At 30.9% G+C, this 17,500-nt stretch overlaps 1 protein-coding gene across 1 annotated transcript in view; it reads right to left on the reverse strand.

Annotated features, from left to right (window-relative positions):
• Positions 1-17,500, reverse strand: part of LOC111715452 (C2 domain-containing protein 5) — a 31,622-nt gene that overhangs the window by 13,222 nt on the left and 900 nt on the right. The window contains exons 2-25 of the mRNA XM_023490780.1: positions 17,244-17,323; positions 16,431-16,524; positions 15,814-15,913; positions 15,500-15,579; positions 14,540-14,603; positions 13,715-13,863; positions 13,473-13,589; positions 13,041-13,100; positions 12,815-12,885; positions 11,049-12,400; positions 10,638-10,657; positions 9,634-9,895; positions 8,629-8,690; positions 7,714-7,818; positions 7,341-7,412; positions 7,215-7,282; positions 6,840-6,893; positions 5,337-5,391; positions 4,996-5,059; positions 4,244-4,435; positions 1,725-1,837; positions 696-841; positions 301-367; positions 45-77 (exon numbers count right to left, since the gene is read on the reverse strand). Of these exons, the coding sequence (XP_023346548.1) occupies positions 45-77; positions 301-367; positions 696-841; positions 1,725-1,837; positions 4,244-4,435; positions 4,996-5,059; positions 5,337-5,391; positions 6,840-6,893; positions 7,215-7,282; positions 7,341-7,412; positions 7,714-7,818; positions 8,629-8,690; positions 9,634-9,895; positions 10,638-10,657; positions 11,049-12,400; positions 12,815-12,885; positions 13,041-13,100; positions 13,473-13,589; positions 13,715-13,863; positions 14,540-14,603; positions 15,500-15,579; positions 15,814-15,913; positions 16,431-16,524; positions 17,244-17,323 (3,480 nt within the window). The remainder of the gene's footprint in view (positions 1-44; positions 78-300; positions 368-695; positions 842-1,724; positions 1,838-4,243; positions 4,436-4,995; positions 5,060-5,336; positions 5,392-6,839; positions 6,894-7,214; positions 7,283-7,340; positions 7,413-7,713; positions 7,819-8,628; positions 8,691-9,633; positions 9,896-10,637; positions 10,658-11,048; positions 12,401-12,814; positions 12,886-13,040; positions 13,101-13,472; positions 13,590-13,714; positions 13,864-14,539; positions 14,604-15,499; positions 15,580-15,813; positions 15,914-16,430; positions 16,525-17,243; positions 17,324-17,500) is intronic.

The following is a 17,500-nucleotide window of genomic DNA, read 5'->3' on the forward strand; positions in this document are numbered from 1 at the left end:
GAAAATATGACTGTATAAGAATATCGTATTATCATAAAGCTTACCTCTAAACCAAAGATAGAATTCATGCCTGTAACCTAGAATAAAATCACGTAATATAAAAAAATTATAAGGAGGGTTTTTGGGTGAAAATTTATCATCATTTTTATTTTCCTATAGAATTTAACATAAAAGACCGGATTTGCACAACGTAAAATATCTAACGATTATTTCTAAATGAAATCTTCTCTTCTCCGAAGTAATGAACAAAAATGGTTCTATCTTCTTATTGATCTCACATAAAAATAAACCTAAACTAACCTTAAGTTTATTAACTATCTGTCTATGTATCTCGTATTCAAGGAAAGGAAGAGCATCGGATACTTCTCTAGATAATTCAGGTTTAAAGAGACTGATTTCTGATGACCCTGGATTTGAAGATGTGAACCCAAATCACAACAATACCCGTTAACCCTTTTGCCAGAGTAAAAATAATGAGAAAATTCATGAGAAAAATAACATTTTTTACTTGCAGTTTCTTTGTCAAAGAGACTAGCGGATTTGTTCAAACAAGGATGAAAAGTGACAGAATTTAGGAAAACGTTGTCATTTTCTTAATTTTTAATCAGATTAAGGTTTAAAAGGCATCCACCGTTGAGAATCAGGTCCAACATAAAAATTTAAAAAAGCAATTAAAAACTGCTTAGTTTAAATACCTGGCATTGTTTTCATTTTTTAAATCCTTTTTTAACTTGAGAACTCGAGCTTGTAGCATCCCTCCTCGTCCTGATATCTCAAGCTGAACAAGTAGAATGTATTTTTCAATTTTAATATTTGAAACAATTGACATTAAAATAAATGAAAACTAAGAATCTAAAAAGTTAATTTTATTTAAGGGGCGACTTTTGAATATGAAAAATGTTAGTTTTCTGCAGAAGAAGCAAAATTTGGGAGTCTCCGATAAGATGGCCGTGGGTTCTCCGATAGTAATCAAATAATATTGATTTTTTTCTCAGACTCAGATTTTTTCTTTCCTATAGATTGCTTCCATTTTCATTTAGAAAAATGTATTTTTATGTGAAAAAATGCTTAAGCTATATTATATATTATTCGAAATGCCCGGCGTTGCCCGTGGAATTAAACAAAAATTGAATTTTGAAGAAAAACACGATTTTTGAAAAAAAAACATGATTTTTGAAGAAAAAATGTCGAATGTTACACTTCAGACACCCATGGGTTCCCTCAAAAAATATCAGCACAGAGCTAACAAATAAATATACAAATATATATGAGAAAAGAGCTTTCTTATATAGATATTGTCTAGGAAACGATAAATGTTTTTATAAAAAATATATTTGGACCAATTTAATATTTGGAATTTGAACCGAATTGGTCTGTCAAGATAAAACTGATAAATGTTGTTTATCTAAAAAGAAATAAAAAAAAATAATTTTTCACAAATGAATAAGAAAAAAAGGAGAATAAAAAGTTCTTCCTTTCCCGAACCTTCCTCTAAATTCTTATTTTATTCAGATTGAGTCTAGATACATATATATTACTGTAATATTGGCTTCTAGGATCTCTTGAAAACTTCATTTCAAAGTTTTCCCGACCCTTTCATTGATTTCCTATTAAGAATACTAATATTAGTATTAATAATCACGAGAAAGAGAAGGGTCAGCGGCGCGTATAGGGAGGGAAAGGGTGCAGAGGTGCCATGAGCCCCGCAAAAATGACCTCCAAGCCTCCAGACTTTCAGAATGACCTCCAGGTCCCTCGAAACCGTCTCCGTACCTCTCGCTAAGTCTCCGAGCCTCTGCCATTTTGTCTCCATGCTCCGCATTTTGATCTTCGCTTGCTGTTTTTATTTTTTGTTTACCTTTATTGACTTAGCCAACCAAAAATCAAAATATATTTCTTCTTGATCCCAAGTTGTTTTATGTAAAAAGTTTACATAAAGCTAGTATGCGTAAAAGACAACCTTTGTAAACGACCTTAATACCTTTGAAGACCTCTTTATTTGAAGATTAAATCAATTCTATCGAGCCCTTAACATTATATTTGATAAAAAAAATTAATGAGCGTCCGTTCTATAGTATACTAGTTTTTGCGCCCCCTTCCTCCTCTGTGTATCATTTTTTTTATTGTCCTAATTAGTAATTACCCTGATTTTAACTATTCTCAGCCAACGAGGTTATAGTGTATTGAGTGATGATGTGCGCTAATTCTTTACTAATTGTATAGGCCATGAACTATACCGAGAGCGTACTGCATATTTGTTTATTATAAGGAGATTCTGGCCTAACCTATAGTTTATCATTATTAGTAAACATTTGTAAGTGTACAGTTCAGCTAACTCAGCACACAAGTAGGAAACTATCATCCCAATTTAATAGAATGTAAAACTTAAGCACAGGACACAAAGCTACACTGTCCTGTTATTATAGCATATTATAGATATAATTAGACTATTTAAAAAACATAGTTCTTCAATGTTTTCTAAAGCATACAATAAAAGTACAAATTTAGAAAAACAAAAATAAAACCTTTAATCTCAATTAATATGAACTTTTAAATACAAATTGTTAATGTATCATTATAAACTATTTTATCATGTTGAGATTTTTTAAAAAAAAAAGGTTTTTGGTGGATGTAAAAACCAAATATTTTTTATTGGAGACCAAAATGTGGGGCGTGGAGACTGAATGGCGGAGGCTTGGAGACGTTAGCGAGAGGCACGGAGACAGTTTCATGGGGCCTGAAGGTTCTTCTGGAAATCTGGAGGCTTAACGGTCATTTTTCCGGGGCACATGGCGCCTCTGCACCCCTCCCTCGTACAGGGAGGGTGGCTATGCCCCTACCCCTTGGAAAAAAATACACCCCCCCCAGATAAATTCCTGGTTAAAGATTTTCTCTCACAAACTTCTGAACTTGTAATCAAAATCAGACTTTTAGGGACACCCTTTGACCACATCGCAATCCCACCATGACTATACTGAGCTGGGATTGAAATTTTAAAATTAACATCGACTGAAAGAAAATAGAAGATGAAATTTGAATGTTGGTGAATATTAGAGAATAACTAGTAGTTTGGTAACTATGTAATGTAAAAGAAGAGGTTGTAAAAAATTATATTTTTATAAAACATCGAAAATTTCTGAACGTAGAATAGCTGAAACAAGAGGCTATGTAGATGGCTGTCCTAAAAACATTTAGACCAAAATTTACAGAAAATAATTATTTATTTATGACAAAATGTTCTTAATTTTATTCATTACGAAACTTTTGGATATAAATGTTGGGAGGGGGNGAGTGTTATCAAAGATTAAATTTCCTGTGGTAATTTCAAGCAACATAAATCTTGAATGGTCTTCAGTCTTCACATAATAATTCAGAGGGTTAAATTATTCCTCTCATATCTGTTAAAACTTTTTACGCTAATTGCAAAGGGTTCAAAAGTAAATTAGTTCCTATTAAAAAAATTATTTGTTCCAAAAAAATCAATTCAAATTAAAACCATTTGTTTGTAATTAATAAACTTGATTTAAATTAGTTCGGATTTAAATGAAATTTTGATTTATTTATTGAGCAATGTTTTAAAAATAGAACTAATCTGAATTATTTAAACAGCAAATCATTAAATAAGGTCTTGCATATACCTCACTGCAGGCAACTAAAGGGATAATGTTTCTAAACTGGGTCTGCTTAACTTTTTAAAAAAACGTTTATAAAGTCTTGATAGTTTCTGGTTGTATTCCAAATAAACAATATAAATTCAGCAATTTCTTTGTAATAAAAAAGTTATTTATTTTACAAACAGTTTCACAATAATTGTGATTTTTTTCTAACTCTTACCTCAAATCTCCTTTTTATAACACAAGTAATTGAATATTATGCGGAGGTTTTATAGGTTAGATTATATAAATAAGCTAAACTATTAGAAAAATAAGATCAAAAACTAAATAAACAAGAGAAAGGAAAGCAAAAATAAATATCTTTTAGTAAATAAAAAATATAAAAATACTTGCTTATAATGCCAAGTTAATAAATCCCTGTAATAACGGTTCTGTAGACAATATTTCCACAGTAATCCCTTCGTCATGAAACAATTAATGTCAAAACTTTATTTGCATGGTGTTATGAGAAGGGGGGGGGCATAGTTTAGTGGATTGCATAATTTTGGGAATATTTTTGTCCGAGGGGGGTAATTTAGTTAAGTTGCATAGTGGTCAGAACATTGTTGCAGGGGGAGGGTGGNCATTACATTGTTCTGTATAGAAGAAAACATTACATCGTCCTGTATAGAAGAAAACATTACATCGTCCTGTATAGAAGAAAACATTACATCGTCCTGTATAGAAGAAAACATTTTGTTCTGTATAGAAGAAAACATTACATCGTCCTGTATAGAAGAAAACATGACATCGTCCTTTATAGAAGAAAACATTACATCGTCCTGTATAGAAGAAACATTAGATCGTCCTGTTTAGAAGAAAACATTAGTATTAAACCAGCTTTTTCGAGAATGAAACTTTAAAGAAATTATACTTAGATGTGCTTCGGTTTGTAAATCAATATTTTAATTAAAAATTTAAATCTGTTTGGTTTGTCAACTTTTTAATATAGAATCTTTCCTACTTTCTAAAAAGGCTTTACATCGGCATGTTTAAGGATATCTAATCGATATAAAGCAATAATTATCAATAATATTTTGGCTTAAAACTCTTAACTAAGTGAATTAAGAAAAACATGTCAGTTTAAGAAAGTTTGATATAAATATATGCAATCAACCAGAACAAAATTTTTTTATCAAAAATCAAACTTTTTTAGGTTAATGGTACGTTTTCAAAAATATGAAGAAAAATTTTTTTTTCTGAAACCCCTAGGCTTAGTCGCCAATATAATTCACCAAAACCATACTGCAGTCCTTCAATTATCATACAGGGAAATTTTCATCTTTCTAAACATCACAGGGAAAGATTTGACAAGTTCTTTTGAGTTTATGGCCATTCCTACCTAGTTTAATCGGGAAAGGAACACTGGATTCTAGGTAAGGTATATGGCAGAGATGACATTCTCCCTGAAATATCAAAAATCATCTTTATATTTTATTAATCTGTTAATTCATATTACTTTACTGCATTAATTCAAATTTACTCTTTTCGTTGCATTATTGTGATCTTAAGACTAAGAAGAAATAGATGAAATAAATGACTGAAATGTTTGAATAACTTTCAAAAATTTCATTCCTAATCTGTACATTTCAGTGTATAGTCATTTTGTTTTGGAAAATAAATTATTTATTTCATCAAACTGATTATAAAAATACAAAATGTTTCTGATAAAATATGTTTCACCTGATATTTGTTTTCAAGACCGGCTTCCACAGAAGAATCTGCATCTCCTACCATACTATAATATCAAGGTAATAATAATGATTATGTTAATGATAATAACATTTTGTTTATGCAATACTAATACTAATACTAATACTAATACTAAAACTAATACTAATACTAATACTAATACTAAAACTAATACTAATAATTCTAATAATACTAATAATACTAATAATACTAATAATACTAATAATACTAATAAAAATAATAATGATAATAATGAGTGATATTGTATAAAATGATATTAAATATAAGCAATAAGAATGATTTTAAATTCTCAGTTAAACAGCACCTTTTGGAAAGATTAGAAAATTTCGTTTGTAATAAACTTTTCTGCTACACCTTTTCTACTCTCTAAATCTTAAGGGTTAAAAAATTGTGAATCAATTGTTCTTATTCACCCTGATATCTTCTGGAATTTGTTGAGTAAATTTTGGTGTACAGATTGTAAAGGGTGTGGGTTTTATATTTATGTATTAACGATCTCAGCATCTTTACTCATTTATAAAGTATTCCAGTTAATGATATATTCTGAAATCATATTTGATTTGATTGATTTGATTGAAACTGTTCAAATACTTTCTAAATACGGAGTAAAAATATGTTTTTAGGATTTAAAAAAGAAAGTAATATTTTATAAAATATTCTCCCTGAAAATCTAATTAATTGATAACACTGAATAATAAGTCTACCCATCTGGCTTTCTTCAATGAATTGCAGTTTACAGCATTCAATAAAATCATCAATATTGGAATATTGCTGAATGTACCTAAAGTACAGAGAATAATTACTTAAAAGGTTGAAAGACATTTTCCACCCATTGGACAATGTAAAAATAAGCACATCTAATTTTCACAATATTATTAATAATATAATCTTGATGATATATGATTTAAATGATGGTTAAAAAAAATAAAGTAGTTTCAGGGCCGGACTGCGCTATAGAATCTGAGACAATATTGTTTTTATGTATTTCTAGGAAAACTATTGGTTTGACGTAGGCTCTAGGACAGTAGATATCCTGGCATGCATATTATATANGACTACCTTTAAATAAGTTTAGTAAATTGAACTTCCCTTAATTTCTTTTATAATAACTGTAGATTTGTTTTAATAATATGTTCAAAAATAATGACACAAATTTTTTATGTTCAATCTTCATACTCGGGTAATAAGTAATGAAAGTTCTTCATAAGTTTTTAATATTTTCGTTATTAATAAAAAGTCCGAATGCAAAGTAAGTGATGATTTAAATTAGACTTTGATCTGGTCTTTCTAAGTTCTCCAAAAACATATATCCTTACATATCAAATTGGATGACTTGGATTTTTTTGCAATATTTTTCAATTTAAACTCAAAGCAAAATTAATTCTAAGAAGGAGAAAAAAAAACTGTTAGTGTTAAAAGTGTTCACTCCCTGTACTATAAGTACAGGGCTGAACACTTGTTCATTATATTTACCTTATATTAGAAACAGCCCCTGTTCCTGATCCGCTTAGAATAATGACGTCATCACTAAACAAAATAAAATTATCCTACGTACTGATGTCAACCAATTTCTTAAAAACATATTTTCATGCGTCAATTTCAAAATGGTTATTTTCAATTGTGGTTTCCCTATAAAGCCACAGGCGGACATATGCTCTAGAAACAATGAAAAATATTGTTAAAGTTAAACACTGTTCAGGATAAATATTATATCTACAACATTATTTATCAGAAAAACGTTTAAAGGGCATTCTTGTGAATCGTAAATGGCCCTTTTTGAAATGTCACTTAAAATTACAAAGACAGTCCCATTAGGAAAAACTTTACTGGGCAAATGTCTATATTTACCATATCACTGATCTTTCTTGGTATCCAACTATAACATTACATCCAAGAGCTTGTGCGTGGGACCTAATCTGAAACAAAAATAAATTTTGAAATTAAAAAGTCTTGTTAATCTAGATTCTTGTTTACCTCTTGTCTTATCTCAGTCCACCAGGCTTCCCTAGTGTCTCCATCTTCTCTATCATCCAGCTCCTCCAGCAACTAATAACAATTTAAGAAGCCAAAAGCTTGAACATGAGGTTAAAAACTTAAAGAATATTTTAGGTCTTGGATTACAGCAATTAATGCTAGAGGTTTAAAGCTTTATACAACTATATAAAAAAGCTAAAAACCTCAAAGAAATAAAATGGAATTTTTTCAAAAAATGAAGAAATCGGAATCTAGTGGCCTACAAGAATATATTTAAGCATTAGCCACAAAATTTGATGAACAGCTTGGGTTAACTCATTAAAAAAAACAAGTTGAACTAATATTATGCAGCTGGAATTAAGTAGCTAAATACCTTGACAGATTTAGCGCTGACCATACCCCCAATGTGAGCCAGGAATCCCGGGGGGAAGCTGGTTAGGGTTAGAAAAGGATATTCACACATATCAGCAGTGTTGTTCTTTACCAAGATTACACCTTCTTAGATAAAAATCATAATTTTGGAATTACTTATTTTAAGCCATGATTTAAAAATAAGTGATACAAATAAATATTAAATAATATGAACATAACTCTAAGAATAAATATAATTTGAACTAAGAATGCAATTGGAAAAAGAATGCACAATGCACCATTTTTTAGATTGATTATATTTTGTAATTAACATCAGAAAAAATTGAATTTACAACAGAATTTATTTTTCACAGAATATATTAAAAGTAATATAGGCTGTGAATCAAAAATTTGGAATTTAAGACAATTGTTTAAATAACATTGATTAATGATTTCCAATAAAAAATAGGCAATGATAAGCTTTATCGAAGAAATACAGACCAAACACTGTAAACAGTGAAAATTAACCCTTTTCCATGACATGGTATAAATTCTAGCAATACCTCTAGATCCAATTCATTTGGATGCTAATCTGAATAAAATGCAGATAAAACATGAATGTTTACATGATAACTTGATCATATGTTTTTACTTAACCAAAACTAATATCTTTTTCTTTGACCTTTCTTTGACCTGAGATGGAATTTCATAAACGAGGGAAGCAGTTGAACAAGCCACAGCTGGTTCAATTACTTATCCTGCAAAAAATAACCACTTTTTGATTCTTAAGTTACTGTGGTGCTTCAAAATTCACCAATTTCTATAGTTGACTTTCTCAAATTTCTAACCCAAGATCAATGCTCGGAAACTCAATAACTGAACTCTAGAGTTTAGAAAGGAGCAAAAAGAATCAAAGAAAGGAAGAATAGATGTATTCCTTAATTTGCTGTTTAGAAACTATTCTCTCTGAGCTTCCACTCCCTCCACTCATGCTTGCTCCTGATTCAGAATTTAGAATTTTAACAATTATAATATAGAGGATTCGAAGGTTAGAAAACATGCGGTTTAAATTGTTTAAAAAAACTTCTGCTCTGTTTTTTTTAAAAGAACATTTAAATACAACAAAAACAGTAAAAAGGAAGAAATCAAAATATTATTGGTTTTTTCAGTCTTTTAGTTCACAAGAATAATAAATGATATTCTAAAATCTATATAATATTTTAAACTACACCAAGAAAAAAAGACTTCCAAAGAATCTAAGAATTTTGTATCACAATAACTATTAGATAGATTGTTTTTAAAAAAATAAGTCTTAGAACCAAAAATTAATGTGAGTTTATATTTTTTAGTATCAAACATGCTTTTCTTTTATTTTTAAATTTTATGAGACTGGAGAATTTCCCTCTTTAACGTAGCCAGAAGAACATGTATTAGCTGATGAAAAAGTTGTTTCAGAAGTGAATAAATAAATGATTTTATGATTTTAACGTTTTCATCGATAACCCACAGAATTCATGAAAGGGATAAATTGTTTTAAGCGTCTTTATTCAAGTCTTTTCTTGGATTTTTACAACTCTAATCTATGTACAGAGCTGGGAACTTTTGAATGGTGGATATCGGGATTCAGGCTTAATCCACTCTTTTTCTTAATCTCCAGATTAACATAATCTTGCAAGATTATCTTATAAGTGTATGAAAAACGATAAAATTCAAATTAATATTTAATCATCTGAGAAACTGAAGCAGCCAATCAGAGAAAAGGGGGCAACCAATGAGAGAACAGAAATATTCTCATTGGAGAAAACAATTAACAGATATCCAAGGAGAGAGAAAAAGAGTGGATTAAGGACTAAAATGAAAAGTTTCCACAGTGGATATTCGGATCAAGAAGTCAGGATTAAAGTTTATCCATTCTAAAGTTTTCAGCTCAGGTTGGATCTACCTATATCAGTTTCCAACATTTTGCTATAAATAATAGTCTCTCTGGGAGGTTTGAGTGCAGCTGGTGTCCATATTGTGCTGTTGAGGGTCCCCTGGGTCATGTTTTGGGGTGGTCCTGTGGTCAGGGAGGGGGATTGCACCAGAGGCTGGGTTGTACTCAAACTTGAGTTTAAAATAGAACCATTGGCTGGAGGGGATTCTAACCAAGCCTCTCCTTTCCCCTCAGGATATAAAGGAACCCTACTCAAATAATCAATATGAATCTCAAAAACATGAGTATTGAGTAGACATGGGGTCTTTAAATATTGACACTCTATAAGATCTTTTGGATATCTAAACCATCAAGGGAAATTCCATACATGTATATCAGAGTGGGTTGATTATTCACTTTTTACTGCCCTAGAGCTTATTTACCCCTACAAATTCTACAAACTTTACAAAAAAATAATCAAAATTTTTTAAATGCCAAGCTGGGATCTATTTTAAGAAAAAAAGGATCATAAAACCCAAGTAATACTGAGAAAAAAAATTCTTCACAATATATCTATATGAGTATCATAAGATCCATCTTAAAACATTCAGTTTGGAAGAGTTTAATTCACTGGGATTTGTTTATTATCAAACCAATTAGAGACAAAAAAAAACTAATCTGTGAATTGCAATTTGGCAAGTAAAAAAGTCGTTTTAAGCGATAAATAAACAATTTTTTAAATATCACAAAAAAAGTGTGGGCTTCATTTAGCTTGAGATCTTTTAATATCCAAATCTATATATCTTAAAGGATTTTTTCGGTCCCACTGGTAACTTTTATATCTATTATTTCCTAGAAATAGATCTTAACTTCCCATTTAAAAATTTTCTTTTTTTTAGAATATTTAGATGGATGTCTACAAGTAAGCCCTAGGCTTGGTTTCAATTCGACCTACCCTAAATTATATTGTACTTTACAATGGGTATAGATGAAAAATTCACTCAGGGTCAACTCTGTTCTCTATATTCTGATACCTTAGAGAACTGTTCATTTACTACAACAGTCAATTGTTTTATAGAATTTTATCTTTTTGATGGTTTATGTTTATTCTTTTGTTAAGAATAACCTTTCATATCCATGCTTCTTTCATTTAGCAATGCAAATAATAAGTCTCAACCTTGCACTTAAAATAATTAATATAATAATTACTTCTCTATGTAGTCTTGCACAAATTAATAATGCTAAAAAATAAATTAAAATTTATCAATGAAGTAAAATTTATAAATATTCTTAAAATCATTCAAAATAAAATCTTTTCTAAAACTACAAAACAAAGGATTATTAGTCTAAAAATATGCTCTAAAATATATATTTCATGTTAATCTATTGCAAGACAATTAACAAATCAGAATTCAAATATGTTAGTTAAAACTCACACAACATACCTTCTTCACTTCCAATTCTAGATATCAAGTTCTCATCTATGCAGAAGGTACCATCTCTGCTTTTCAAAGGGTTTAATTCATTACTGGAGTTGGTCCCGCTGTTCTGACCAACAACTTCACCAAACTCACCAACAAAGTTCACATTATTTTTCTTAGCTGTGTCAAACTTACTATTCAGATTTGCATTTTTCTTAGAGATTTTTACAATATGGTTGTAAACATAATAGTTTTCACTGGTTAATCCTTCCACATTTCTATCATGTTCATCAACAGGATCTACATTATTTAGAATAAGATCATTTTCGGAACATTTATGCATTTCCAAATAGTCACTTTCATTTGAAGAACTTGAAGCAACCTCAATGTTTTCAGACGGAATAGGTCTAAAAACACCTGAGGCATTCTTATTTCTGATGGTGTCCCCTTCGGAAGTAAATTTAGGATTAGAATTATGAACTGTGTTTAAAGCAGTTATCTCCGAGTTTTCTCCTGTATCATGAGTATCTACAGATCTTTTGGAATCATTTGATACTTGTCTTTCTAACAGTAATACTCTATTTAATGTTCCTAAAGTACTATCCTTTAAACTACAATTACCTTCATCCACAATTTGTTCAGAATCCTCAATTTCAACTTTAGCTGAGTCATCATCAATACTCATCAGCCAATTCTCCACAAATTTTGTGTCGGATATTTTGTCAAAATGTTCCAAAAAGTCATTTTGCCCCTTAGGAGCTTCAAGCTCGGGGTTTAGAATTTTTTGAACCCCTTTAATCTTGTCAAGGACTTTTTTAAAACTGTTTTTCTTTTGCTTGGAAGAAATGGGACTAGGTTCAGATGGGGTATCATCTGCTGAATGGTTTCTAACAAGCTTTTTCTTCTTAAGCAGGCGAACAGAAGCCTTTTTATGAATAGAATATTCACTTTTCTGATATCTTTCGGATGATGAGCGAATCACCCTTTTGGCAGTTTTAACTGAACCTGACCACAATGAAGGTGTCTTGAACTCACTACCAGAGGCAAGGCTTATTGGAGCAAATTGTGAGATACCAGAAGTAGAAGCTGTGGGAGTTTTAGAAGAACCCTCAGAATGAATGGAATTATTCCGAGATGACTGAATTTCATAGTCTTGGGCTGGATTCTCACTAAAACCAACCAAGTTTAACTTTCGCACTTTTAAGGCTTGTTCTGCTGTCATGTTAGAGGTATTGAAAACTAAGGTTGGTGGGTTTAGATCAACTGGAGTGGGTGGAATTAAGCGAAGAGATGGGCCTGTAGGTTCTTTACTACAGCTTGCTACAGTGTGCAATCTAGAGGGTTTTAGCAGTGGACTGGATAAGCTGGATACTGACCTGGGTTGGGCACACAAAAAAGTATTTAGTTATTTAATATTGAAATAAAAATTCACCCTGCAAATTGCAATTGAAAAGCTTTTGCTTTTCCTTTATTTTTCTACTAGTTCTTTTACATTTTAAAAGACAAAAACAATTTATATCAAAATTTAATGCATAATAATTTTATTTGTTTTCAAAAATTTTAATTCAGTCTTACACACCAATATATCACCCAAAAAAAATGAAATTTTGGGGATCTCAAAATCTTTTTTAACTAAATGCTATTTTTCATCTGATTTAAAATGATAACTTTTACAACATTAACACTTTTATCTAAAAGAATGGTAATCAAAGATGACCCCNCCTCTCCCTCCGACTGACTTCAGAGCACTATGCCCCTAAAACACGTTCAAGTCATTTTATAATACTTACTCTTTTCCAGCCGAATTTTCTCTTGAGCATCGAGGGGAATTTATACTCTGGTTCATCGCCCCAGGACTTAACTAGACAAAGACATGTTTAGAGTTTGACTAAATAGATTAAAAATGAAGAAATGTTTGTAAATCTGTAATTTCAGTTCAAGGAAAGATAATATCTGTAACTTTTTCTATGATTAAAAATATTTTACTTTTACATCATCAGAACAAAGTACCTTTACCTGGGAGTTAGAACTTTCCCCTTGCTGAACACGAGTTAACGTCACAGCTGTACCTATTCCCTAGACATGGATCAAGGGTAAATTGATTAAAAAAATATTTTCCCAATTTCCTCAATCACATTCGTCTTCTTTCTCAAATAAACACATTTAAAAATGTTAACATTTTTTGCGCAGAGAGACGAACAGAGTTTAAGGTCAATAAATCCTGGCACTTTTTTAAAATACTTTTAGGAAATTCAAGTTGGAGCAACTTTTTAGCCCTTAATATGACTTAATCAGTAAGAGGGAAGGGGGGGGGCAAGTACGTTGTATATTTAATTTCAAATTGGGAAAATAAGATTTTTAGGATGCACTTTCTTCATATATACGTTAAAAAGAGTTTCATTCTCGGTGGTAGGAACATTTCTTATTTTTAAATCTTAAAACACTTACCCTGACAACAATCCCACTTTCCCCTTCTAGATCAAAGAACTGTTTGTATCCAATAACAGCATTTGCTCCCAGTTCAAGAGTTTTCAGTCCTATCTTTCTTCTAACTTCTCCAGACAACTACACAGAGTTACATCAATTATTCAATTAGAACCAAGAAACCCAACCTTGTTGTTTACTCCCTTATTTAATAATGTAAAAGTTAACCCCCCCCCCCCTCGGCCATCCCTGGACCACTTGCACACCTTCATAAATAAAAGCTGTCTAGCTTCATTAGATGCTCGTGGAGTTCTGATCTTATCAATCCATTTATACTCTGGATCATCGTTAGCTACCAGCTCTTCAACAAATCCAGGTAGAAACTGAATCTTGTATCCTTCAGGTACTTCAGCAGCTAAAACAGGAAAAATAATTTTTGTCCGTTGGTTTATTTGGATTCAGTTTATGTTTTAAAGTCCAAACAATGCTTACATGCTATGATGAAAATATTTAGTATTATTGTTTTAAAAACAATTTTAGCTTTTAACTCTTGCTTTTCAAGCTGCCTTTTTTAATCGAACTCCAAATAAGAAAATATTGGAAAAATATTTGTATAGATTTTTATGTTTTTTTTAACCGTAAAAGTTAAAATATTTTTCTAAACAGAAGTTAAAATTTTCTACCGGCCACAAACCTTCCCTAAGTGCATGTGAAGTGCCACACAAAACTTAGGTCCGATAATTTTAGCAGCAGTTTTGACGTTTATTGGATATAGACTAGCAGACACTCTAACAGAAAAGCCAAATAATTTATTTATATGTTTTTTGTTTTTGTTTTGTCTGTTTCCTTACAGGATCGATTTCTTTGAAAATTAATCTTTTGAATTATTTGTAACTTCATGGTGATTGACTTATTGACATTTGACTTCTTCACCTTATAAAATTAAAACTTAATTTGTAATTGATTTGTCGATCAAAACTTAATTTGTCCATCTTTTATTTTAGTTGCTTTCCAATCATATAATTGATCTTTAAACAAAAGAATTGATTAGTTATTTGACTAACTCGATTTTGAAATTAAATATCACTTACTGCGAAAGAAATGCACACCACAGGACGATTTACGAAATCTGTTCAGATCTGAAAACAGCTCAACCTAAAAATAAATAAAATAAAACAAATTTTAAAAGTTTCCTTGAATGTATTCCCCCCTTTATCCCTTGAATGACAACTACTTTATTCTCAATTATTAAACGTAGCTTTCAACATCAAATGACAACAAAGTTATGCAGCCAAATTTATTGCACGCAATAAGATAAAGTTGTTAATCTACTCATTTTGTTTTGCAAATTTGCAAGCACTTTGTTTTCGCAAAACCTGTAAAAGTTATGAAATTAAGCAATGCAGATTATTAATCTTTTCAACAAAACAGTGCATGATGACTAATTTCAATAATTGACTTAGATTTGTCTCATTAAAATTAAATCATCACGTTTCTAATTTATATAGTCTGCAAATAAAAGACCAATTTAAAATTTCTATTAAGGTAAAAACGGTTTTAATAATCAACTGAGATTTCATATTCTGCTATAAATTAGAAATCTTTTCTCAAGTTAAATTTACATCAATGCATATAATAATGATAATAAGTTTAAATCTGGAAGGGAAATCAAAGTGTAACTCCCAGACTGACTTCAGGGCACCACGCACCACCGTGCAGATATCGGCCTGAAGTCCAAACCGGACGGGAGCACAAATTTTAACGCCCGTGCCCTTATGGTATATTCCGATGGCTGGCTGTCAGAATGACAAACTGTGTACCCAACAGCTATATTTATAGCAGAAGCTATTTTTTGTCAATAAATATCCTTAGTTCTTATAAATCCCCAAGTTTGATATTAAGAACTATGGAAACAACGGAAATTATTAATCCAAGAATTGCATTTTACAATTAATCAATCATAGATGTTTCCCCCTAGTTAATAAATATTCCCCCAGGACAAAGTAAATATTAGATTAGTTCTATACTTAGATTATAGATTATATTTAGACCTTGACAATCAGATTCAGCTCGCCTCGAATTCCATGCATCGTGTCAAATATTGGAACCCACCCTGACATCATAGATCCACCTGGACAATATAAATAAAAAATATGAAATTTATACAATAAACATTAAACAATGTACAATATAAAAAGTAAAAAATCAGAGATAACAAAAAAACTACAACTAAAACTTCAACTAAAATTACAACTACAAATACAACTACAACCACAGCTTAAAACTAAAACAACTACGGCTATAACCAAGTCTAAAACTAGAAATGCAATTACAACCATTGAAAAATTCATTAATAAAAATGAACCTGGAAGAGTAGAGACTGCAAGTTTATCACTAACATTAGCTGTACGCTGGCTGCAGGATGTTGATGAAGGAAGAAGGAGAGGGTTCAGATCTATGTACACCTATAGTACACGAATATATCATTTAAAGGGATTGTAGGCGTAGAGAATTTTTATTCATAGAGTGGCATGTCCGATTCATGTTATCCATTATCTGCTCTTTAAAAATTAATCATTTTCAATTTTGGTTTTTTAAAGAAAATTCGCATTTAGGGTTAGAATAATGGTGGAAATTGTCAGGGTTAAAACACAAATTAAAACTAGAAAGAAAGAAAAAACAAGATATCGTTCATATTATTGACCAGATAAGGGTACCGTTGTAAATCGAGCATGCTCCTCTTAAGATTTACGGTCGCTTGAGATTTAAAAACGATCTAAAGCTTGAGATTACAACGACAGTTTATTTAACTGATGATAAGAAAGAGAATAGTATACAATCTTAAAATTCAATATTATTTGTAATAACAATAATTTATACAATTGTTGTTATTATTTTTAAAAATCAACCTAATGGCAAAGTAGTATGGCCTGTAGTTCCTGTAGGTTATTAACAATTCAGATTAAACCATATCTCTCTCACCTTACCCACAGCATCATTGGCGGAGTAGGCGTCGTAGTCCATTATTCGGACCTGGAGGGGTTCATCCTGCAATTCTAGGTCGTCCGACTCAAACCTTTTTTATTTGCTCTTTTTATTATTTATTCATTTATTTATTCAATCATTCATTCTTTCATTCAATCATATTCATTCATTCATCCTTTCATTTATTCATCCTATCATTTATTCTAAACAATTAATGTAATAAATGCAGTTTGAACATACTTATATAAATTGCGTTGTACATTGTTTGTAAATTAAACTGCGCTAATCCTTAAATATGCAAAAACTTGTAATGCGACTAGAATAGCTACATATTGTGATAAGCTTAGGATGAAATATATCTGCGTAATATTATAAATATGTATAAGAACTTAACATGTAACATATAGATATTAGTAAATTCATCAGTTGATATAGAGACTACGCTTTGATTACAGTGTTGAGAATAATTTGGTACTCGTTGAAACATACAAGCTGAGATTGTGCCTTGAGATTTGGCATTGATCAATTAAGAGCTTGTTTGATAGCTACGCTTGTTTCCAAAATGACATTCAGAGCTGATAAGATTAAGATTGTGTCCATTGGTTTGACATTGATCACTAAAGAGTGTGTATCCTGGTTGACATTTATAGCTGACGGTTTTTACCTGAACTGATACAGTTCTGAACAAAGTTTTGAGATTACGGCATTTACTGCATTAATACATTCATCCATATGCTATATGCATTCAATAATTCTACTTCTCCAGTCATTAATGATTTTTTAAAGAAAGTATCTATTCCTAAAACTTACCTAAACCATTCAGAGTTCCAAGCTGGGTTTAAAGATTTTCTGAATACGTCCGTCTTGTACGTAACCTCTCCTAGTCTTATCTAAAATAAATTTAGGATTTCAAAAAGATATTAAAACACTATCATTAACCCCATAACCCCCAGGCTTCCCTACCCCTCCCCTCAACCCTTCATACATAACATAGGATATCGTTGGAAATGTGAAATGTGACCGCAGCGCCCGGCCCCCTAGCCTGTCCTAATCATGGCGTTCGGCCC

The sequence above is a fragment of the Eurytemora carolleeae genome, unplaced genomic scaffold (genome assembly GCF_000591075.1).
Source record: "Eurytemora carolleeae unplaced genomic scaffold, Eaff_2.0 scaffold14, whole genome shotgun sequence".
NCBI classification, from domain to species: Eukaryota; Metazoa; Arthropoda; class Copepoda; order Calanoida; family Temoridae; genus Eurytemora; species Eurytemora carolleeae.